The sequence below is a fragment of the Sardina pilchardus genome, chromosome 14 (assembly GCF_963854185.1).
Source record: "Sardina pilchardus chromosome 14, fSarPil1.1, whole genome shotgun sequence".
NCBI classification, from domain to species: domain Eukaryota; kingdom Metazoa; phylum Chordata; class Actinopteri; order Clupeiformes; family Clupeidae; genus Sardina; species Sardina pilchardus.
The window spans coordinates 10,663,204-10,689,104 of record NC_085007.1 but is presented as its reverse complement, the minus strand read 5'-3'; the positions used below and the strand labels follow the sequence as shown (position 1 = coordinate 10,689,104).

Genomic DNA, 25,901 nt, shown 5'->3' with positions numbered 1-25,901 from the left:
AGATGTATTAGTGGTCGATCACGTGTGCCGTCTAGCTTTACTCAGCCCTTACTTAAAGGTCATATATGCCTACATGGAATTTTGTAGCCTTCGAGTTCTCTTGAACATAGGCATGCTACTGGAGAGTTAAACTAACTGGATTGCATGCTATTGCTTCTCCAGTGGATGTGTGAGCAACATGGACCTGAATACACCTGGAGTGTATTCATAATTGACAGGTGCAAACATTCCTGATGGACTTTTTTTAAAATCTTGCCTAACCTGTAAACTTGTAAAACCTGCATGTTGTGTTAAAAGGGCCAATTGTTCACTTTAAAACGTAATTAACATATCAAGCAGCAAGGCCATGAATGTTGTCTCTGCTTGCTGAATATGAGCAAACCTTTGGCTTTAGTTTAGACTCAACATACCAGTCTCCTGATTTCATACTGTACCCCTCAGGTGTACTCCGAGTAACCTCGCTTAGACGTGCACGCCTTTTGAAAGAGCCCTACTGTTTTACTTTGCTATGGTAATTATGTTCACCACTTTCTCTGAGCCCGTTTACACAGGTTTGTCACCTAATCTTGTTGCCAACTTGGTGGAATATACCTCCACCCCGCACCAAGCATTTTTTACAATGCATTACCTGCATATGGTACCTCTATATGTCTTTGAGACGCTAGAGTCTTACTTACTCTTTGAAAACAGGCCAGGAATTGAATGACTGAAAAGAAAATGACTCCAACATTTAGATTAGACAAAACAGTCAGCACTTGGCCATGTATCTACTTCAGTCTTGACTTAAAAGTGAATTGAGATGCTGGACTCATCCCTGTTCCCTGCAAGTGCACTAAGGGTCCTCCACAGATACTCCATAGGCTGCTTAGGCATCTACTCATAACTCTTTACCGCAATATCCCGACTATTAGCCGCGGCTTATACATTGATTTTGCTCAATTTATTCAGTTATGAGGTTAATACAGGGGGGGCAGTTTCTTGCATAAATCACTGTCCTGCGGCTTACACACAGTGCGGCTTATATGAGGGAAATTACTTGTAAAGGATACTTAAGTTTTAAGCATGTACTGTAACTAAATACAGTTCTTTTGCCATTTTATAAGAAAAATAAGGTTATTGTTTTTATGTTAACTTTTAATTTCCATTGTAAGTGGTACATCCAGAGCTGACAGCAGAACCATGCTTGTTCAGGTTTTTATATTGACGGCATGTGCCAGGTTTGATGTAATCTACCATGGAATCTCATTGTTACAGAATAGACCTCTGAAGTTCGCCTAAAGGATCCAAAGCTGCCATCTTTGCCCATATAAGGAGATCCGGGAGTTAATTGAAGCTAACTGCCTGGCAATTTGCATTGTACGTTAGCTCTGGGGTAGCAAAGATCAAAGTGTGCCGTCTTCACCTACCGAAGATCACAGTATAGCCTATCCACTAGACGACAGTGGACAACACTGTGTACCGTCTGCATTTCCAATGTCATCTTCCCCACGAGGGGATTTAACAGGTGCGATAATTGAAAATCCCCATGTTATTTTCCCATAGAAAAAATCTCAAGATACCGGATCTCCGTATTTGGGCAAAGATGGTAGCTTTTTTGTAGGCAAACTTCAGTGGTCTATTAACAACATCATATCCTTCCAGTTAGTAATGTCTTCTCATTTCTACTCACTAATATCTTCTCATGCCCAAATGTGTGACATACTGGTAATGTCCATACATTAATCAACAATTAATGTCAACCTTTAAAGAGCTCAAGCTTCACACACAGACTTCTCAGATAACCACAGGAGATTGGCGTATGATATATTAGTTGATTGGAGTGCTTTTCTTAGTCATATTTAGTTTCTCTTTCAGGTTATGAGATGGCACCCAATATATGATCCGTAATAACGTTAACTTCAGAAGTAAGTTAACACTTACCCATGATGCAACATTTTACTCACCTCACAGGGTGCCTCTCAACATGCCTCCTCGGTCCTCGATGCTCGATCCTCGAGGGGCGTTCCCACTGATCTGTAACTAACACTGGATAGACTATCCCATTGTTCCCCCCCCCCCCCCCCCCCCCCATCATTCTTTATGTAGATCAGTGAGGATCGAGGCCCAAGGAGCGAGGGAGGACGTATAAGCGCTGCATGAGTAGCACCTATAGTCTGTTGCTGAGCTGTTAAGGCCTCTTAAGGTGCTGCAATGGGGCCAGTGCTCTCCTGTGGCCTCGGTTTTAAATATCAAAAACCTGTAACCTACTCAAGCATTTGGTTCTACTATCCCACAACAAAACTAGGGTATTCACAAACTCGTCTATCCAGGAGTGCTGCTTGGGGGTAGATATTCAATAAGTATACCTCTGGTGCTCATCAGTTTGGAGATCCAGCAGATTTTTTATGTTTAGCCAAGTTTAATAAAGGCTTTTTAAAAAATACCTTTTTGAGTGCCTCAGACTCACTACACAGATTAAAACGAGGGTATTATTGTAAATCTCAAAAAGGCTTGGCCCACCGGTTCCTGAATCTCATACTTTGCCTTTTGTTGTTCCTCAAGGTAGGCCTGCTTTTCAACTCTCCAACAAGGCGTTTATAGTTGGTGGGTTTGATTTGAGTTGTGGTTTGGTTGTTGGTTTGAAACCAACAAAAGCCCCACCACCCAAATGCAACCAAACCACCCAAACTCATGATACGTTTTCAGTTTCCTGCCTGCCTCCTTCTAATGTTGCACACATTGGTGGTTGGTTGTGGTGTTGATGTGATTTACGTAGGCTAAGTGAGATTTGGTCCACTTTTAATCAGCATCATGCAATGACCAATTCATTCAAAAGGTGGCAGAACAGTTGTAACACTGGAAAATGGTCAGCCATTCTCCAATAACTGCAAATGAGCTGACATCTTGATGCATCTTACTGTTTTTGTCAAAAGTATGACACACCCATAAACATAAATAAAATAGCAGGATAAAATAAAGAATGTATATTAGTACATTATATCAGGATACATAGAAATCAAAAACTACTATTTAAAATTCTTTTGTATGTGCAGGGACATCTAAATTGTGTGTAAAAGTGGAAGACATATGCATTAGTGTGTGTGTGTGTGTGTGTGTGTGCGTGTGTTTGCGTGCGTGTGTGAAATCATCCCTGAGGATAATATGTGGAACTTGTTCTTGTGCATTGCACTAGAGTTCTATTCATGTCATTTACACTTTTTTTCAGCTCGGCTTTTTTAATAAATATAGCTGCAAAACTACTCTATTTCTCTTATTTAATTTTTTGGGTGATTAGTAGGGATCAATGAAGCATCTCACATGTCATTTCACTTGGTCATTTTGAGTGTGTGCAGTCAGCTGTTGTGCATCATGGTCAGCAGGTGGCAGCATGGCTCAGATGAAATGTAGCTACCCAATAAATCATGTTCAGTGTGCTTTAATGTTTATGTCAATGTCTTTCCATTTCATCAAACATTGCTTGCATTAAGTCTGTAAGTATATTGCATTTCCTAACTTCATTCTGCATACAAAGAAAATTAATGCCATCTCTCCAGTATAAATTGAATTGTCAAACACGGTGTGTGTGTGTGTGTGTGTGTGTGTGTGTGTGTGTGTGTGTGTGTGTGTGTGTGTGTGTGTGTGTGTGTGTGTGTGTGTGTGTGTGTGTGTGTGTGTGTGTGTGTGTGTGTGTGTGTGTGTGTGTGTGTGTGTGTGTGTGTGTGTGTGTGTGTGTGTGTGCGTGTGCATGTGTTTGTTTCAAGGTGTGTTGTAACATGCACCTCACTTCATTGTTACTGTGTAATAGTAATCTCTCTCTCAGCCACTCAACATTCCAAGCTGACAGTTCATCTCACTTCAGCCTTCCGGCCACAAGGGGGCAGTATCGCTCTTGACGCACTCAGTTTCACCAACTCGTAAAGAAAATGGCCGCCTGACCCTGCAGAGCGCTGACTCAGGGCTTTGCAAAGGCCAGAGGAGAAGGAGAGAGGGCTCAGGGTGCCAGTTAACTGCTGAGTCATCTTTAAACACTTGTTTGTCCACAGCAGTGTCTCTTTCCACTGAACAGAACCCTCATATAAGTTCTGGTTTGGTCTTGCTTTTGGTTCAAGGTAGTCACAGCCTGCAGGGATTGACTGCATACAGGCTAGTTGGGTGTGAATTCACTGAAAGAGTTGTTTTTAATGACATAGCAATCTTCCAGCCAAACTCGGGATGAATTTACAAAAAGAAGTCTAAGAGGATGTTCATAAGCTCTATTAGTGATCCAGTGAACATCAAAAGGCGAAGAGAGGAATTACCATAGACACAAAGAAGAAACATATAGCCTTTTTACACGTATTTATACTTATACACACTAACATCTGGATATAAAGAAATGCATTGTGGCACCTTATGTCATGTACCTTTGTTCTAAGCTCAATGTAGACTCCTATCTAGAACATAGTGTTCTTTACATTATGTATGAAACTGCAGATGTACTTTGCTTCTACTGGGTAGATAACAGGGGCAGATGCATACTGGACAAGAACAAGAACACACACACACACACACACACACACACTGTGTGTGGTGTTTGTGTGTGTGTGTGTGTGTGTGTGTGTGTGTGTGTGTGTGTGTGTGTGTGTGTGTGTGTGTGTGTGTGTGTGTGTGTGTGTGTGTAGATAACAGGGGCAGATGTAGACTGGACAAGAGTGAGAAGACACACCAGCGTGTGTGTGTGTGTATTGCAGAGGGGGTGGTTGAGGGTCACTAAGGTCAAGCCGGCCAGAGCAAAAGAGACACACTGGCTGTGGAATTTCTAGGGTCCACCCCTCCACCCTCATTGGCCAGGGGGCCTCCAGCGAGATCTTCTTGTCGCTCTCCCACCGCCACCAACCTCCATCGACATGCGTGTGGACAGGATTCCATCGGGGCCCTCTGGATTCTAGCAGGTTCCGTAGGGGATCGGAAAGAGCTGGAAGGCAGGGAAGAGCTGGAGAAAAAGATACCACAGGGGCTTGTGTCGTGCACGCACACACACACACACACACACACACACACACACATACACACACAGTCTCTCTCTCTCTCTCTCTCTCTCATACACACACTCACTCACTCTCTCTCTTTAGCTCTCTCTCTATCCTCTCATGCACACACACTCTCTCTCTCTCTCTCTCTCTCTCTCACACACACACACACACACACACACACACAAACACAGGCAGGTGACACCACCCTGGAGGCCAATTCCAGAACAGTGTGACATGTGCTGACAAGTGGCAAAATCCCAAGTATGCCTGCAACGTTACCCCTCTGACTTGAAGGAGATGAGCAAGAGAGCTCTTCTCTACCATATTTGAGTTGCTAGTCTTTTCTTCGTCACATTTCAACTACAAGGAATCGAGAATGAATGCATTTTTTCACTTTAAAAGCACTCACATGAGAATCATCCCATTAATGACTGATGTCATGAAAGCACTCTCATATTCTCATAGATACCTCCTTAAAGATTATATGGTATAATTTCAAAAGTCTTGTTTTTTCTTATCATTGTGAATGTGTACTTCCTTGTTTTGTGTGCATCACACAATGTGTGAGATAGATGCCAACATTTCCTTCAAGATTAATAATGCAAGTATTTATTTATCTATAACTTTCTATCAACTGTATATCTACTGTATCTATCTATCCATCTATCTATCTATCTATCTATCTATCTATCTATCTATCTATCTATCTGACTTGAAATTATTAGTTGTAACTGGGCATTCATTACCTCTGTGTCACTGGAAGCTAATATTACATTTACAAAAATGTTGTTTTTTCTTTGGATGTTTTCTTATCGAAAAAAACGTTTTCTGTGCTGGTTCTTAGGGTAAAAGTGCCATGATTATTTGCATCATACTGCAACTTCCTCTTCTTTAGTACCCAGAACTTCCACGAGAGTGGAAAAAACATTCTGATTACTGCATAACTACCCTCATCCAAGTTAATATATTGTATCGTGCACTTTAAATCATTTACTCATCTCCGAAGCAATTGGCTAATTTTTTTCTTCCTCTGTCTCTCTCTCTCTAACCTCCCTCTCTAACACCCCCCCACCCCCCATCCCCAAACAAGCTAACTATAGAAACCCTGTTCCACAGCCCTAGTTAATCGAAACAGCCCTACAGTCTCTTTGCAGGTTGGCTATACATTCGCAGCCCTACGAAGAAAAAAAAAAAGCCTGCGAGCATTTGGCTTGACAGCCATGGCTGACGGACGAGGTTCTTGATGACTGTTAGGTAATGAGCGGTAATTGTGAACCTCCTGATTGGACAAGTGGGCTGCCCAACCCCCCTATACCCCTCCACCCCCAACCTTATTCCCTATCACCATCAACTTCACAAGCTCCACTACCTACCCCCACCCCCGATGCAGCATTCCGGGGCTTGTTTGAGTAAAGGGCCTGTTTGCCCCTCGTGTGCAGTGGGTTCCCCTCTCACCCGCCGACCTTTGAACCTTCGCTGCATTCCACATGCAGACTGTGAGGTACAGGGAGGAATTCCTGTGAAGTTAATGGGTTGCTGGGATTTTTTTTTCCATCTTTGCTTCACTCTTCGAAGTGTAGTAGCACACACACTTGGATAAGGTAGTCAAGTCTCCTGTGTGCAGCTTGAACGACTTTAGACTGCTCACCTGAAGCAGGAATGGACAGAGATATGGTCAGAATGTTTTTTTTCTCCATTATTTAAGAATAAAGAGTTTTTTTAGAAAGTTCTACCTAATATAAACAATATAGAAAATAAGGAAGACAACATCTGAGTGACTAGCATTTGGTTGACTTACCTACCTATCCACACAAAAGCTGTGTCTTCACAAATGTCAAATATGTTGTGCGCCTACCTTCGCACCATATGTCATGTCAGAGTTTCTCATGTTAAAAATCAGGTTTGACAGTCCTTCCGCTGACGGATATGTGTTGACTGCATTCTTGTGTAATGCTTGCCTATACAAGTCCCTCGTAGCCTAACCTGAGGAGCATGTCCTGGACTCCATTTTTAGAGCACCTCTCACACTCACACAAGTGTACGGTCCGCAAGCACTGACTTCAGGAGAGAGAGCCTATAGGAGTGAGCGGCACCCCGGATGAAACGACTGAGCTACAAGATAGTGGGGTTCGGGATGTTTTTTGACACGTTCTCCTCCTCCCCCCCATACCCCCCTCGCCCTCCCCAAAACCCCTCTCTTCGTCCCCATCCGCTGAAGCCTTTCATGGCGTTAAGAAAAGAGCCACGTCTAAGAGAAGGAAAAGGGGGCCGTGCCACCCACACTGCAAGAATGTCATACATCTCGTGTGTGGACCCTGTTTCAGACGCTTGGGGGGAAGGGGGAGGAGGAGGAGGAGGAGGAGGAGGAAGAGGGGGTGCTGTATGCCTGTGGGAGCCCCTCATCACCCTAGCACACACACACACACACACACACACACACACACACACACACACACACATACACACACACTCACACATATATAAATGCTGCACCATGCTATTAAAATGACTGTTGATTATTGAAGAGATGGGGAAGCTGATGAGGTGCTGACCTGTTTTTGAGGGGAAACGGGGGGGGACTTAAAGTGAGAAACTGCAAAGAGGGGGAGAGAGAGAGAGAGAGAGAGAGAGAGAGGCTGCAGGAGTGGTGGAGGGGTTGAGGGGGCGGTGATGGGGTTGGGGGTTGGGGGGTCAAAGGTTAGCGGAAGAAGGGAGGAACATTTTTGGAGGAAGGGAACAGGGCGGAGGGGAGGGGGTAGAACAATAACAAAAACCTACCTCCCAGGTCTCAAAAGAGTCTTTCAACCTCGCTTCAGCTTCAGCTGCTGACTTATATATAAAAAAACCTTTAACTTTGTCTCAAGCAAGACTTTCTGCTGGTCTCCACCATTGTGTGTCATTCAGTGTCTGTCTACCAAGGCGGCCATTTTGTGAGCTAAATTTACAGAAGGATTGTGTGTGTGTGTGTGTGTGTGTGTGTGTGTTTGTGTGTGCTATTGGGTGTTTATGTATCCACAAGATGTAGTCATGGCAAAACTTACTACAGTGTTTCCTGGTGTCTAAAATATATTAAGAAACATAAGAATCTACCATTTTACTTTTGAAAAAGACACTGAACTGGTCAAGACTTAAACTATTTTTTTTTCTGAGCGAATAATAATAACTATATGGAAAAAAAACACTTCTATTAGGTTTCAGTAAAATATGAATACCTATGAATAACGACTGAAATCTGTAGCTTCAGAATCTGATTCTGAAAGCCCTAAAAATCGTTACGCTTAATAAGACATAAATCGTTGTAATTCTCCTTATGAAATGTCCTGATATTATAAGCACTATGAGATATACTTGCATGTTAATTCAGATGCAACGATAAATTACTGAAGAGTTGGGAATAATTATTTTGTGACACACAGTACAAAGAAACAACATATTTGCTTTCAATCCCGAACAATTTCATAAATATCACTCAATATCATTCATGACCTATTCTCTATTTTTGTGGGTTTGTAAAAATACAATTATTTACAAACTCCCTGCCAAGGAATGAATGTAAATGAAAATATGGCGTAGCCTATCAAATATTTTGTCTCCTCAAAATCACTTCTTTATGTCTTTACGAAACAAACATTCAAAGCAAAACAGAATGAGAATAAACAGATTTCATTTCCTAACTTCTAAATAACAGTATAATAATAATAACAATTAAGACAATAATAATACTGACAATAATAATAGTACAAGGCTAATGCTTAAATCATACAAATATTGCCCTTCTCACATAATTTATTGAATATTGTTATCATCACAATTGATTAAAATATATTTAATTATTTAATCCTAGTTCAAAGGGAAAGAGAGTCTATTATCTTACATCCATTTATTTCTTTCAAATTGTTTTCTTATTTTATTTCTTTTTTCCTTCTTCTCCTGTTATGCATTTCCCAATAACTCTCTTTCTGCCGGCTTGCTTTAAATTATCTTTATGGCTTTGCACAATTTCACAGGTACCAATGCTGATCACTATAATTTGCAAATAAATTGTATAAATCCAGCATTTAAGAAGCTATGTTACTACTTCAGTTGTTAAATGAATTAACTAACTTAAGGGGAAAGTCTGAATTATGGACCTTACGGCCAGTTGTCTGCTGTCCACATCTTGAGGTATATGATTTGTTATTAAGCATTGGTCTAATTGATTTAGTCATAAGAGTAGACTAGGATGCAGACATCCCAATTATTCTGCACCCAAGGACCAAAGACACTGGCTGTGCAATCAACAGACAAGGTTGTTTTTTTCTTTCTTTCTTTCTTTGTTTTTGCTTAACACACTGCTGAAATAGGTTAACCTTTCATCCATTCATACCATCCTGTGCTTCCTGCTACTTCAATCAACATGTAAGATCTGATTTTTGTAGATTGTGTCTGTGACTTTTTGTAATTATTTTGATATTTTCATTGCTCAGAAATTGGTTAGAATACATGAAAATCCATTGGAAAGTTATGAAGCTGGGGCATTTTACCTTGTGCAAATGGTTAATATTGGGTGAAATTTATTTCATGTCTGAAAGTGTCATGGGCTATAAGGCACACAGAAATGTTTACAGAAAGTTGTTCATATGTTCTCAAATGCAAGCTGAAAGAAAGCAGGAAAGCAGACAGTGGGACTTAAATGACAGCAGGCAAAAGAGAAAGGAAGGGGAAGAGAGAGGAAGAGTGGGAGAGAGAGAGACAGACAGAGAGAGAGAAGAGATGAAGAGAGAGGAGAGAAAAGGCATCCCTTCTTTTACAATCTATTGAATATGTGCTTGAGTCTGACATCAAACACTTTTCTGCCACTAAACTGCACAATCAGATCCCCACTTTATGTGTGTGTGTGTGTGTGTGTGTGTGTGTGTGTGTGTGTGTCCGTGTGTGTGTGAAGAGGGGTAGAGGGGTGGAGAGTGGGCCCTTTCCCAGCAGACAATAGCATTATTTCAGCTCTCCCGATCAGGAATGCTAGATTTCACAGCCTGCTACCCCCCTTCCAGCAGTCAATCACAGGCTCATGAGAGCTAGCCACTGCCCTGGACCACCCCTCAGACACTACCCTGCCCAACAGTCCAACAGCCCACAGCCCAGCACTGGCTGCTTCAAAACAGATATAAAAGGAAGAGAAAAAAAAACCTTTACAACCCCATCCTCTGAATATAACATCACTTCTCTCAACTGCACTCCAAGACTCCACACACACACACACACACACACACACACACACACACACAGATGCACTCACTCAGCTCTTCATGTGCCATGCTTGTTTTTGAGGGTCTCCTGAACCAATCAAAGTGTGAACACAGCTTTTAAACATCTGTCCATTGGATCTATGATCTGGCAAGGGCAGGATCTATTTGATGGATAATTTGGATCAGTTGCAAAGCTGCTATCCATCTGAGCATGACGCTGTTTGCTGTTGTAATCTCTTATAGCAATTGTTTAAGTAACAAGCATTTATAGTTTTTGTGACAAATTGACAATATAACATTGAATTAATGTTTATAGCCTAACATATTAAAGTGACAACAACAACAACAACTTTAGCCTAATAATAATAACAATAATAATGATAATGATAATAATAACAACAATAATGTCCCAAAAGCAAAACGGAATAGTTCAGTAGCCTGTACTTATTAATGTCGCGCAGTTTGCTGATGAGAAATTTGTGAATGGAATTCAGTGCGCTGGGGATTTGTTGTTCAATTAAAGTATGCTGTGGCGGTCCCTATTATTTGACCAATCCTAGAGCCGGTAAGAAGAAATAGGACCTCTCCTTTGAGCCAATGGCATGTCATATCGCAAAGACTAGCGCAGGGATAAGCCAATCTTGGAAAAGCATGCAAATGAGGAATGTGCTCTGGCAGGATCTGAATGTCAACTAGTCTAAGATGGAGGCTTCCGCTGGAACCTCAGAGGCCGCGCAAGAGCCTGCGCCTGTTTTAGCGAAAGACTACAAGTAAACCAAACCAAATCAACCTCATGCAACGCCTTCGGAAATGGAGAAGTGAAGTCCACATAGGAAGGGGACCTGAGGAGCGGTAGAGGCGTGTTATTTTGTGTGTCATTCGGAGAACTTTTCTTCCTTTCTTTTTTTCTTTTCTCTCTTTTTTTCTTTCTTTTTTTTCCTGCTGGAGTGTCCCTCCCTTGGCTTGGTACCATTCATGAGAATTTGGGGTTCTCCGTCCGTCGGTGTACGGAGCATCTGAGGGACCGGGCTGAAATGGCGGGAGCTCAGGGCGAAGCGGGGAAGTTGGGGTGGAGAAAATGTGGATGGAAACCATCTGATTTGATCCAAAGGGTCATGAGGAACCAGGCGAGCAGCTCCACTGCGACCATCTCATTCTCATGCGCATCCGAACCATGCTTTCAAAAACTGGGAGATCGAGATCTCTTCTTTTCCTCTACGAGACTACCGTTAGCCTATTTATTTAACAACGTATTCGGGAGTCGGTGATGTGTACTGGAAAATGCATGTGCAGAATATCATTTGGTGTTCGGTCGGTTATCTAGGAAATCGCTGGTTACATATAACACCATTTCAAACGTGCTTCCGATTCCGAAAATACGGAGGTATTCGATGTTCCGCTGGTCAATGTGGGGGTGGGGAGGGGGCTGCAAGTTGGCCTTCTACTTCTTTACCTAATTGATTGACTCCTAGATTATTTAGCCTATCAATTTACCTATGTAGGAGGCTAGCTAGTTTCGAAGAATTGCAGAGATACATGCTATTTGTTTGTGTAGTCACGAAGAGTTGAGAACTCTGTAACTTTACTTAACTAACACGAGGCTGAATTAACTAATGAGGTTCTAAATATATGGCATGCACTAACCGATCTCAAATGTTTGTCAAAGATTTCAAGGCATACCAAGTTGAATAACAATGCATTTTACTGTTTGCCCAATAGGAATATTGTTTAATCAAACGAATCATCCACGTCAAAAATGGTTCAGTTTGCGTTTCTGGCAATTTAGTTATTAAGTTTTTACCTCACCTAATGCTGTTTGGTTGACGTCTCTCTGTTATTCGTTTCAGAATATGATGACATTCTTGGTTATCTTTTTAAATGCCTTAAAAATCTTTTGATTTGGGGAACTCGATATGAAAAATCTAATGAGTAGCTTATAGTTCACAGCTTTTTAGGTTGTGTGTTATATGACTTCCCTTTACATGGTAGGTTTTCATGCACAAATTGCTGTGTTAAATTGTATTGTTATAAATTGTTTGAGTGAATTAATGACAGAAATCCTAGTGTACATGCAGAATAATTAGTGTTGAGTGTCTGTGTTTAGCATGCTCTTAACTAGGAGAAAATACTATCAGTTTGGTGGTTCAAAAACTATAGAATGTATTTCTATATTAGGAAAGTGTCTTAATCTTGGTCCAAACATATTTTCATGGTTCACAGTTTCTCTTTCAAATACTTTCTGCCCTGTTCCAATAATGTCTTAATAACTATGTATCTAAGTATAGATAGCTATAGTTTGTTCAGAAAAAAAAACTTTTCTATATCAAGGTATATCTCATAGTAAGTGTTTTGCCCTGTTTGGACCTGTTAGGACACTGTACCATACCCCTTCCCTTGGTAAATGGTGACTGATTCGAGGTGGCTTGTTTTAATGCACCTTAATGACGCCAGAGGATTGGTCATGGGCTGATTGTGGTGACCGGCTAGTCTGGAGAGATTGGCTGGGGGGGGGGATGGCGTCAGGGGGAGTCCTCAGTGTTGGAGGAGTTTGACTGTAGTCCTGTCCACTGCCCTTTTTCTGTTGTACTACTGGGCCATCGAGCAGAAGCAGTGCAATATTAAAAGGGCATTGGCTGCTGGACCAAAGACCCTCACCTTTACTCCTCCACCATTGCTCCTCCCTTTAATCCCGTGGTGAGCGTTTGACAAAACAGGAAGAAGAACTTCTGTGATTTAACTAACTGACTAACTGAGTGGCGGTGTTCAGAAAAAAATTCCCAGGAATGTCAAATTGGGAGTCGGGCCTCTCCCGTGACAGCTGACAGATCTGGGCCAGTGTAGTTCTGGTTTAGTCTAGACCGGTCCCTTCTGGTCTGGACCGGCCCAGTCTCGGGTTCTGTCTGTGTGTGAGGTGTACTTTACTTTCACATTCCTGTTTCCTAGTTGCCTCCCCTCTTCCGTTTAAAAAGAGCAATACACAAGTAGATACCCAAGTGGGTTTCAATTTGACATTCATTTCATGGCAAATTAATGTTTGCATCAGAATTGTACTGCAGCCATAGTTGAGTTCAATAATGTAAATTCCTAAATTAGTTCTATTTGTTGTCCGCTGGATTTGGCCATGGCTGATTTGAGAGCTTAAATGTGTAGTGAGACTCTTACTAGTTTCCAGCCCCCCTCGTCGTTTGACTGGTGTTTGATCTCATTAGGGTCCACTTGTGCAAATGAAGGCTGTGAGGAAGGCAGTTAAAGTGTTAGGTAGCAGACAGCCTCTTTTTAGAAGTCCAGAAGTAGTTGTCATATAGCCTTCTCCATGGCCAGGCTATCAGTTGTCAGAGCCTGTAGGGGTGTGTGTGAGAGCGAGAGAGAGAGAGAGAGAGAGAGAGAGAGAGAGAGTGTGTGTGTGTGTGTGTGTGTGTGTGTGTGTGTGTGAAATGGGTGGTGTTGCCAAAAGAAGATGGCCGTGCTGCTATCCCTGAGCCTTGCCTTTCCTTGTCATGTTGGTTTCCACATGCAGACACGCAGGGGTCAGCTGCTTTGACCATGTTGCACTACTGTTCCATCAAGTCTAGCAGTGCAATAGTATTGTCATAGCATTTAGCCTCTGCCATGTCTCTGCTGTTCCATCAAGTCTAGCAGTGCAATAGTATTGTCATAGCATTTAGCCTCTGCCATGTCTCTGCTGCTCCAAGGAAAGGCTGTTTTGCTTAAAGCGGGGCAAGGGGTTTGGTGGTGTATTTAAAGTAGATTACTGATATCTTACTGGTTTGATGGTGTATTTAATCTAAGTTATTTGTATCTTCTTGGATAGGGGGGGTAGTCTTTTCGCGTCTTTTTTCTTCGCTACTTTTGTGTTCTCAATTTTATAATTCTTTACATGTTTGTTTTGGTTTGTTTAGGGATTGCAGTGGTGTTGCAAGTGTTGTTTAGCTCTTTCATTTCCACCTCACACTAGTGTCAGATCAGAAGGCATCATGTTAAACTCACTGCTCCGTAAAACAAATCATTGTGGCATTGGCAAAAGCAGCTCACACGAGTTAGTTAAAGAACCATTGCATTCAGTGTATAGAAGGTATAGAAAAGAAAGGAGTGGAAGGCAGCAAAAGAAGGAGCACACTCCACCATAAAGGTGGGTGGGAAGGGGTATGTATGTATGTATGTATGGTGGCAGGTCGAGTGGGGGAGGGGAGAGGCTGCTCGTTGGAATGCAGGGAGGCCAGTCCAGTAACAGAACTCAGGCTGGCGGAGCTGGGTGCGGTGGGGGGTGGGGGTGGGGAGTGGGGGGGGGTTAGGAGGGTGGGGGTAGTAGTGGTGGTGGTGGTGGTGGTTGTGTTGGGGTTTGGGTCAGGACTAGGGCCAGAGATGTATGTATACGTATGTATGTATAAGAGATTGTCCAGTAATCACAACGTTCAGAGATTAAAAAAAAAAAAAAAAAACTCAGTGCTTCTGGATTGCAAACTTCTTCTGTGATGATTGATTGTAAAGATTTGTTTTGTTGTTGTAAAAACCCCCCAAAAAGGCTAGTATCTGGTTGATTTCCATAGAGGCGGTTGTATATACAGGACACAGCTCCACTGCCTATACCATGCAGCCTGTTGTTGTTTGTAAACCAAAGAGCACAAGCAGCAGCAGTGGCGGTAGCAGTAGCGGTAGCTAGGCTGAGGCCAGGTTGTATTGATCTGTGCGTCTTCTGCATTGAGCTGCTGAAACGCATGCCTGCAGGCCACGTGACGGCGGGTTTAGCCATTACTCCCTTTTTAATTCTGCACGGCCTGCCCCGTCCTGCTCGCCCTTGAAGCCGTGGTGATATTGGAGAAAGAAGCCCTTTGCGCTGGGCACCTCGCTTTCACCTCCCAGCCACCACCCCCCACAAAACTCGCAGATTGCGTTATTTTTCAAAACCTCATCAACCCACCAGAGGCAGGCAGCCAGATGTGTTGCTCCCTCCTGCCTGGGTTAAATCAGGAGCTGGTGCTATCTGACGGTGTGTGTGTGTGTGTGTGTGTGTGCGTGCGCGTGTGTGTGTGTGTGTGTGTGTGTGTGTGTGTGTGTGTGTGTGTGTGTGAGAGAGAGAGAGAGAGAGAGAACAGGGCAGTGCACACAGAGACACTGGGAGAAGCAGGAGCCACTTGAGCAAGAATGCAACTTGTTGAAGCTCGCCTGTAATGGCTCCTGGGAAGTTGTGGAATGTGCGGAATGAGAGATGGTGTGCCCCAGCACCCAACAGTACAGATAGCACTCACAGGCGTTCTTAAACACACACACACACACACACACACACACACAGAGAGAGAAGCACAGATAGCCTACCATCGTCCTTCAGTCAGGAGGACGTTTGTTCAAACTGTAACTGTGAGCTCCTCCAATGTGGCCAAACAAAGTGCTATCTGCTGACCAAGTGTTCCTGCATTGATGCCATGTCATGCGGAGATGTATTGTATGTAATGTATTGGCTGGGTTCATACCCTGCTCAGTATGTCTGATCACAAGACATCTTGAGGGTAGAAAGTAACATCACATTTTTTGGTTGCTGACATTCCACAAAATGCCGTGATGCTAAAAATGTTTAAACTGTTGTTTAATAGGCCTGTATTACGCAGATAATATTTTTTAAATTATACTGTATAGGCCAAGTCTGTGTTTTGTGTGGGTATAGTGAAAGTAGTGACAAGTTAATGTTTTATTGGTGCATCCGTTATTGTTGAATGACCTATGCCATTAAATAAAAAGTGTAAAGGATTTTTTCAAGTGTGCTGGAAATGGCATTTGTATAAATACCAGAAAAATCAATAACGTCCTCTGAAAAGAACAATTGTTGAGAAATAGATGTATTGTCAGAAAACAAAAAAATAGGGGGGGGGGGGGGGGGTGCAGTGCTTTAAAGACATTTTGTCCATTCAAAGGAACTATGTCCTTATGGATTTCCTTTGCATGTGCAAGATGTGTGTTGCAGACATTCTAGATGCAGGCCACTCCTATCATTTCAATTTCGCCGTGTCTGAACTAACAGGTGGTAATCATGTGCTGTAAACTAATGTAATTGCTTATAGGCTAAATGTCCCCATTCTCTTATTAGAGTATCCCGAATCAAAGACAGTGATACAATACCTGTATCTCCTTCTTCTGGTGGTTCCTTAATTAACAACGTCCGCCACGTCTCAAATGTATAGGCTACTCGCCATGTTCAAACCAAATAGCCTAGGCTAGATTACGGCCGTTTCGAAATGCGAAATCAGAAGTATTTGTAGTGTAAAGCTAAAATATGGCATAAAGACTAAATACACAGGTCCTCGAGATCCCCACTGAATTTGTAAAGGAAGCATGCAGCATGCATATGTTTTTTTCTATAAGTATGGCTGTCAAAATGTAAGTGCGTCACAACGGGTCCAGAGCCTCTTCTGGTGGTGAAATATCAATTTGATCTGTTTGGACTTAGTCATAGGCTACAGAGGGTTTAAATGTGTAATTGGAAAGGCTATTTGCATAGGCTTCAACCACTGAACATGGACTTTATCGTGTGAATGCAATAAAACGATTCCATTAAGGCATGGATGAATAGCGATAGCTACTCAAATGGTGAATCTCCTCAGACGATGTTTAGGCTATCTCACGGACGGAGGGATGATTTCGGACTTTCTCGATTCCATATGCAATAACTTTGAATAACCAGTGTTGTAAGTTATATTATGATGTTTATTTAATAAATTGCAAATATATACATACACATTGTCTTTATTCAACAATAACTCAGAAATAACAATATATGATGTGGACGATACCGGCACACAAGTATGATACTCGCTTATTAATTCTAATTAAATGGGGGTGGCGGGGGGGCATTCTCAAGCAGCGATGATCATTACGCTGTGTATGTTTATATCGCCATCTAGAGGCCAAATGGTCGTCCGTATATGCGGAGCTGATAAAAAAAAAAGCATACTTGATGTAAGCACTATGCGTGTTTTTTTCCCCTCGATTTCACTTGTATGGACTACAGTCAAACCATCATGATTCTACAATTTAGAATGTTACAAATTGATGCACCAATGTCTTCAAAAAACAACTATACATTAGGCCTATAAAAGGGGCCCAGTACACAAGTACTGGACCAGTGGCTCAAGATGATCAATTCACAAGACAGCACATGATTATAATTGATTGTGTTAAATTGTTGTAAATTGGTCACACGAAAAAGGATTAAAAAAAAATATGTGAAATCACTGTGAGCGTTACAAGAATGATCAGCAGTGTATGGAGTGAAAGTCCAGCCAGGAGTCTCCTAAAATGAATTTGCATGATCTCTACTGACTGAACCTTTGATTGTATATGCTGGTGATTATGTGAGAATGTAATGTAGCCTACACATTCTTCATGTATTTTGTCTAGACAACAATGAAAAGCCATTTATAAAGACATTTAGTCAACAAAGTCAAACAAACATATTGTTAATTCACTGTAACAAATGTAACAAACTACCTTCAATTAAACTCTTCAAAAATACAATTTTCTTATATTAGCAAGTAACAACTATTCTGAAAATACCGTCACAGACACATGGCTAATTCAGCTGAGGTTAGTAGAACACTAACCCAACCAAATGACCGTATGCACAAAAGGTGATCATCTCCAGCCCCAGTATGTAAAGATGCTGCACAAAAAAATCCATTCAATTCAAAGCATGCAGCCATTCACTCTCTCTTTCTCTCTCAACTAATAGCCTACACTTAGAGACTCATACTGTTATCAACATTAACCCACACACACACACACACACACACACACACACACACACACACACACACACACAAACATCCTCATGTCTCAGTTAATGCTATTGGGCTCTCCTGATGGGTGTTCTGTGGGGACAATAAAAGAGATTTTTAATATAATAATAATAATCCATAATACTCTTGAATCATCCTATCACATTTAATGTACAACATTTATTTCATCTAATTTAAAGTCGAGTAAAACCAACAAAATGTAATCCAGATTATTCTGTCACATTTGAATAACACATTGGATTCCAAAGATCTGTATCCTACCTTGATGTCCACCTTCTTGAGCGTATGATTGGACAGTGAGTGTTCTGAGGAGGAGGAGCGTTCTTTGATGGCGTCGGCTGCCGACTCATGGGGCATCTGACAACAAAAAGGATCATTTTAGTTCATTTCGTCATGGCAACAAAAAGGATAATTTTACTTAATTTCGTCATGGCAACAAAAAGGATCATTTTAGTTCATTTCGTCATCGCCCATTTTGACACCAAAACATTTTAATATCCACCCGACATCGACACCTCACGTGCCGACTGGTGTTATTTTAGCTGTGAACATCTGTTTCCCGCAGAACGTTGCCTAGTCTGGCATTTCTGCCATTGATAAAAAGCTCTCCATCATCAGCACAGTGCTGGCAGCTTGCCCAGGTTCACCACCTTCGCTCGCGGTCTCGCTGTACGACTACGCGCTCGGAGGCAGCCGCGCTGGTTGGATCAGGAGAGGGGAACCCCCGGTACTGTGTGTGCGTGGGTGTGCAGGAGACTTCTCCAGGCTGGAGAGCTGGAGATGTGCTTCATCTGCCTCGATTTGTTGCTGCTAGGACTGCTCTCTAAGCGAAGATACTTCAGTTTAGATTCATCAGTCGTCTCCGCTCAAAGCCAGCGGTTCTCAACCGGTGTGCTATGGAATTTGGAGGAAACCTACTGTAATGCGCTTTTATTCAGGTTCATGGAATTAGCTAGAGGGCTATGTTCATGTGCATCAACGACACAGCTTCTGAATTAAAACAGTTCATGAAATAAGTACAGGGATATGTTTATATGCATCAACGACACAGCTTCTTAATTAAAATGCTTGTAGTCTTGAAGTGGTTGTGATAAGGTACCTAGTTTGTCTAAAAACGACCAAACAGGTCATGATCCTACCCTATCAACAATGTTACACAGTGCAATGTCAAGCTGCTATTCCGCCTGAATTGTTGAATGAATTCTTTATTGCAAAGTAAAAAACAACAACATTGCACTGAATTAAGACAACCCAAAGAGAGACTGTGAGAGTGTTTGAAAGACAGTGTGCGAACGTGGCCAAGAAAGTCTACCTGAAGACATAGTGGAGCAGGCTGAGAGAGAGACTGTGAGAGTGTTTGAGATGAGGTGTGTGTGTGTACGAGTGTGTGTGTTTTAAGAGACTGACCATGACGAGAGGGGCTCTGAAGGCGTAGCTGAAGGGGTAGTGGAGGAGGTTGAGGCAGGTGGACGAGTACAGGTCGGCGTAGCGGAGCAGCTGGCTGGCGAACAGCGTCTTGGCCGAGCCGAAGCGCAGCAAACTGCCCATCTTGCCGTAGCACAAGTCCATACCGTACGTCACTTTCTGCACAGAGAGGTGTTGATAAATACACACACACACACACACATATTATGCACACACACAACACTATCTATATATCTATATTTATCTGTATAGATCTGTATCTCTATCTATTTCTCTCTCTCTCTCTCTCTCTCCCTCCCTCCCTCTTCACACACACACACACACACACACACACATATATATAAGAGTTTAGAGGCTGTTGCATCTGCCACCTTCGTATGTTATGTGAAATCACTGTGAATGGTAATCAATAGTGCATGGTAATGGATGTGGAATTCCATTTTTAAAAAAAAAGTTTGAAAAAAGCAATGGCCAAGAATTAGATATTAGGAGTGTGAAAATACACTACTCTTTTACATGATTACATTACATTACATTACATTACATTTGGCTGACGCCTTATAACCAAAGCGACTTAAAACATGGTAAAACATTTGAAGCTTTTTTTAAAGCAATTCTAAAAACAATTCTAGGAAAATTTAAAAGAGTCGAGTGCAGTAAAAGAAAACGGTAGAAAGTGACAAAATTAAAAGAAATTAAAAAGGTAGAGTGCAGTAGGAATAAGTGCATCAATTAGTGCAGTTATCCGTTTAGGGGAAGTGCAGCTGGAAATGACCACCTCCCTCTTGTTCCTGTCAAGGTTGCCATGGTCGTGGACACCTCAAAAGGCACAATTAGGTGCTAAGTCAAGGATCAGCAAGGGGGAACGCGGCTGGGAAAAGACTGGGGCTGGGAAAAGACTGGGAATGGGAAAAGACTGGGACTGGGAAAAAACTGCGGCTGGGAAAAGACTGGGACTGGGAAAAGACTGGGACTGGGAAAAGACTCCATCTTGTCCCTGTCGAGGTTGCCATATAGTTGCCATGGTTGTGGACACCTCAACAGGCACAGTTGCACTCCTCTTATTATCGCTATATTACACCTGATCAATCTATCCTCGATTGATCAAGAGGAATCAAGAAGAGGAGCTCAGCTCACCTTCATCTTGGTCTGGATGGCACTGATGTCTGGCCGCTCTGGGCTACCACTGTCCATATGTCTGCAGTGACAAAGAAACAGGACATTCGTTACACCTGTGGTGAATAATCCAGGGATTTACATAACAGAGAAACATTAGATGATAATCCACCTTGAAGAAGACACAGTTGCTATAAGGATTTCACGGGTGGTAATTTGGTGGTAATTGGGAGCCAAGCCGTGAAGCTGCGAAGGCACCCATTGTGTTTTTATGTTTTCTTATTATTGTATCAATAATTGCATTGTGATTGGTAAATATCAAATTTTAAATACTCGGATAAATAATTTATGCCACATTGAAAACTGAGCAGTTGTCTACAGATCTCAATTAAGTATCACAAGTTTTTGGAATAATGCAGGTGATGACTTGTACTTCCAATCATGGAGCTCACAAACTGTGTAACCAACAGGGATGTTGCTTGGGATTCTGATACTATGGAGTCCCCTTAATCTTACTCACTTGTAGAACTCAGACAAGTAGAAATCCATACTCTTCAGTTCCTCAAACAAATCTAAGAGAGACATGAAATACTCATAAGAGAAAGGCATTCTGCTATATTCATAACATCACTGTAAATCGCTTTGGTCAAAAGCGTCCACCAATATGAACATACATATTAAGTTCAGAATCGAATGTCTGTTGTAATATTGCTTTACTGTCACATTCAGTATCAGGACAACACCGTTGAAATAGCATAAAGAAACTGAAACTATTTTCATATGAAAAGAAAGAGATGTGTGATTGAGAGTATAGATGTGCCGGCACTATTTTTAGCTATAAGACCTATAGAATATTTCTAAAGTAAATAGTTTAGATACTCACAAAATTGATTATTAAGTGTTTTGCATAGCATTCTAACTTTGAACTGATTGGTCATTGGAAATGGAAATACATGACTCATCAAATAATTGTCCACGTAAGCAAGATATCCGTAACATCCTAAAATAAGAATTAAATTTAAGGCCTCAATAGACCGTAACTATAAATTATGTAAGTATGACAGGTAATTAAAAGGAACTTGAGACGTAATGTACTCTGTGAAACTCCGCTCTGACTTGAGTCTAGCAACCCCTTGTGGCCAAAGTGTGTTCTGCACGTACATCTCTCCTCTGTCCAGACTTTGAGCTCCTTGATGAGTTCGGGCACCACTAGGAACGTCTTCCAGCCCTGCCGCTTCTTGGACTTGAGGATGTCTGTGAAGACGTGGTCTCCCACATACAGAATCTGCTTCCCCCTCACATCCAGCAAGTCACACACAATGTCAGAGGAGCCTGGAAGGTGTTGTGGAGAGAACAGAGGGAGAAATGAAAATGTTATATCTGTTCTTAAGATATTTCAAAATAAAGGGCAGCACTTTACTTGAAGGTATTTACCTAAGAGTGACAAGACACTGTCATGACACATGAACCCTAACCCTAACCCTATCTTGTCACAACAACAAAAAAAAAGAAATGTCATAAGCGTTTATGACTTGTTTTATAATGTAAAAGTGTCATGTCACTTTTACATATATCTTCATATGTAACCAAATATAGTATATATGTCCCTTCTATCTATCCCTTATCTCTGGCCCCCTCTGCAAGATCACAGAAATCGTCAGTTGAGCATGTGCTGCATCAGAGGAAGCAAGTCTTTTTTTTCAACATTTATACATTCAACATTTATCACCCAGGGGATATACAGTACATACGAGATGAAACTTAAAGAAACAGAGCACATGACAAAAAAACAGACACTCAGACACAAACACAAGATAACAAAAACTCCAGAAGACATCAAGAAAAATTACATAAGTAATTTATTGACAGCTTTTGTTATTTTACCTCCTGAGTAGACCGTTCCGTGTTGCAGATCTCCTGTATATGTCCCAATGCGGAGCTTTCCCGACAGCTGACAAACCAGCAGAGACAACAACATGTTTACCATCACTTTGTGGAAGTCTACTATAAGCATACAAAACACATTAAACAGACAATAAATAAGAGGAAAAGAAAACTAAATCTAAAGGGCGGACATCAGCTTACCGTGTCCACCTGCCGCAGCACTGTCCCCTCACCGAAGAATAAGGGTTTCCGTGTGTCCACAACGACCAGGTCAAAGAAAGTCCGCCAGGGTCTCTTTTGTGGGCTAGTCTGGATTAGGTAGGGGAGACAGACAGAATAGTTGGTATAATATCGAATAATAAAAATATCGTAAAACTGTGTTCACACGAGCAGAATAGCCTGTACGACTCAAACTAATGTTGTACTGTAGAATGGTGTCCAAATGGGCAGAATCGTTAGTTCAAATCATTACATATAGTTGAAATCATTACATTACCATAGCTGTTGTATATTACTTTTGTTGCATACTGCTCCAAAAAAAAAAATAATAATAATTTTTGAAACAGTAGCCCTTTTTCCATTCTAAAGATAATTTGCTTAAAAACTTTGTGTGTCATTAAAACATAATTTTAATTTGTGAGAATCGGTCTGTTGAATGAAAACCCATTTTGGTGCTTCTAATATCGCTCAAAATTACATCGAATTATGAGTTAATTCGCTTGAAAATCTTATGGGGAAAAAAGGCTGGTGATTGACTTGACTGTCTCCTGCACACACCAGAAATGCTTAGCCCAAGGTCATTGTGATGCATTAGATGATGAAAGGCAGAAGATTAAACAACAAAACTGTAGAAATCACAGAGAGAGAGAGAGAGAGAGAGAGAGAAATGAAATTAGAGGAATGAAATGAAATGACGAGACTGAAGAAATCATCGACATCTCAATGATCACAGAGAGAAAAATGAAATAAAAAGAAAGAAGCGGATAGAGAGCGAGGAGAGAGAGAGAGAGAGAGTATTGCGATGAGATTGATCAAGACAAGAGACCTCATCAGTACGCTCTTAAAATTAATGATTTGAAAACAAGAGAGAAAGATGGACAGAGGGATGTAACTGTTCTGTAACTTCCTACATAACTTACCCTTGGACCTTCTAGCAGATAAATCATAATGGCCTGAAAGAGAACAAATTGAATGCATATATTTTATCATCAGGATGGGTGGAACTACACACATTTAACACATTTGTGTACAGACAATAGTGGGTACTATTTGCATTCATATTTCATACATTTGAGAACTAACTACACTTGGTCTTATCAGAGATGATCCATTTTTTTCCCCTGCCTTAACAAAGTTGAGCACATGACTGCATGTGTGTGTGTGTGTGTGTGAGGTGCCTGTAACAAACTCACCTCAGTATACCTATAGTCGCTGTTTGTTGCCAGGAACACTTTGGCCACTTCTTTAACACGGCTCAGCAGAATTGGGATCCTCGGCTGCAGTAGACAAAAAAGAAGGACTGAAAACGTGCGTCATTTGTGTCTCATTCGTGTCTCATTCACACACTCTCATCCAAAGCATCCTACAGGTCAGATGAGCCAGTCAGTTATACCATACTTTATCATACAATACATGTACTGGGTGCTGGGTGCTCAAATACAAGTCATTTTGTACTCTGTTATTCTCTAATACCATGCACCGAAGTCTTACATTTATTTTGGTTGAAAAAAGCCTCATGTTATACATTTCATTTAATTTCATACTCAAATTATTTCTTTTATTTTGTAACAACCAGAGTGCATCTGCTGGAAATAAATCCTGTCATTTTTTTAAAAAATTCTAATATTATCAGTTTGCACTTGGTGGCGAAAGCAGTAGGTGGGACTCCCAGACAGGCCAATGCAGAATGGTTCAATGCTTTTGAGATCAACATGAAGCCATTATTATATCCTGTAGTTGTGGTCCTTGCAGGTGTACAGGAACTGGGCATCTCTCAGCCTGTCTGTGTTTCATTAAGGCTCGCTAATCAGATGGTGTGTGTAGCTGTGATTGTGTCACTTCCTGCCAGGCTATTAATGGGAGCGTTCAGAGGATCACAGGAAGTGATGATGAGAGGGAGAATATTCATAGAACACTGCCAAGAGACTGATTACTGGGGTGTCAGGGGGACGGCTGGAGATGAGACAGAGAATGTAGATCTGACGGGTGCTTTTCATCAGATAATTTTTGGATCTTTTTGTTTAATCGCTAAGTGCTGATCACACAGGCGTCACACAGACATTTATCCATCTCCCAGAAGATTTAGTTCAGAGGTAGCCATCGGGATATTTAGGCATGGGGTATATATTTTTTGTGTGTTTTTTTTTTTTGTTTTGTTTTTTAATTTCGATAGGACAGTGAAGATTGACAGGAAGTGAGTGTGAGAGAGAAATGGGGTGGGAAAGGGAAATGAGGTCAGATTCGAACCTGGGTTCCCGTGGTTACATGGACTCTGAAAAAAAATGGTACTGAACTGGATACTGTCACTACTTGAGTCACAGCGCCCCCAAGGGGAGAAAGAGTTATTTGCTAGTGTACAGTTTTTATTTTTCCAAGCTTTCACTACATGAGTCCTTTCATCATTGACCACAAATCCTACAAGTGGTGGACTAAAGTAACCACTGTGGTCACTTCATCAGCCATGCTTAAACCCATCAAAAGCACCAGGAAAGAGAAACTCTGAGTGTGTACACATATGCGTGTGTGTGTGTGTGTGCGTGTGTGCGTGTGCGTGTGCGTGTGTGCGTGTGCGTGTGTGCGTGTGTTTGGCAATCAGTAAATTAAATGTGTTCACTGAGAACTTATCCACCAATACAACTCAAAGTCAATGACCAGGCTTTCCCCACATCTCTTAGCCAACAGCAAAGGTTACTATGCTAGATGCTACAGAAAAGGCTGTAACGCTAAATGTCCAAGCTGTCTCAGGTGTTGCTCTCTGTGGGTCCTGCTTAGACACGCCTGTGTTACTTACGTCTTTGACCACGTACTTCTCCAAATTCTTTATAGTTCTCTCCTTCAAGGAGCCCTGGAAAGGAACAGTTAAGAAAATGAATCCATGGATGAGTGTTATTTCAACTAGCAGCAGATTGTGTGTGTGTGTGTGTGTGTGTGTGTGTGTGTGTGTGTGTGTGTGTGTGTGTGTGGGTGGGTGTGTGTGTGTGTGTGTGTGTGTGTGTGTCTTACTGTGTCATGTATGTGATCCATAGCGTCCCTGACATCCTGGAACATGCTTGTGAAGGACATGAAGAGATCTCCATGCTGGAAGCCCCTCACACAGCTGAGGAACAGGAAGATGAAGCAGAGAGAGAGAGAGAGAAAGAGAGAGAGAGAGGGGGGGAAGAGGGAGAGATAGGAAGGATAGACAGAGAAACAGGAGAGAGGTAGATAAAGTCAACACAAGGGAGAGAAAATAGAAGCCAGAAATAAGAGAGAGG

The 25,901-nt window shown here is 41.7% G+C and overlaps 1 protein-coding gene across 2 annotated transcripts in view; it reads right to left on the bottom strand.

Annotated features, from left to right (window-relative positions):
- Window positions 1–17,618: 17,618 nt before the first annotated feature.
- The window catches only part of nt5c2l1 (5'-nucleotidase, cytosolic II, like 1), a 23,499-nt gene continuing 15,216 nt past the window's right edge, over window positions 17,619–25,901 (bottom strand). For both annotated transcript variants that reach the window (XM_062553439.1, XM_062553440.1), the window contains 12 exons: window positions 25,651–25,744; window positions 25,439–25,492; window positions 23,841–23,924; window positions 23,568–23,600; window positions 22,630–22,737; window positions 22,429–22,495; window positions 21,706–21,876; window positions 21,065–21,116; window positions 20,566–20,626; window positions 19,411–19,587; window positions 18,265–18,360; window positions 17,619–18,075 (listed from right to left, as the gene is read on the bottom strand). In XM_062553439.1, the coding sequence (XP_062409423.1) occupies window positions 18,034–18,075; window positions 18,265–18,360; window positions 19,411–19,587; window positions 20,566–20,626; window positions 21,065–21,116; window positions 21,706–21,876; window positions 22,429–22,495; window positions 22,630–22,737; window positions 23,568–23,600; window positions 23,841–23,924; window positions 25,439–25,492; window positions 25,651–25,744 (1,039 nt within the window). In that variant the 3' untranslated portion in view covers window positions 17,619–18,033. The remainder of the gene's footprint in view (window positions 18,076–18,264; window positions 18,361–19,410; window positions 19,588–20,565; window positions 20,627–21,064; window positions 21,117–21,705; window positions 21,877–22,428; window positions 22,496–22,629; window positions 22,738–23,567; window positions 23,601–23,840; window positions 23,925–25,438; window positions 25,493–25,650; window positions 25,745–25,901) is intronic.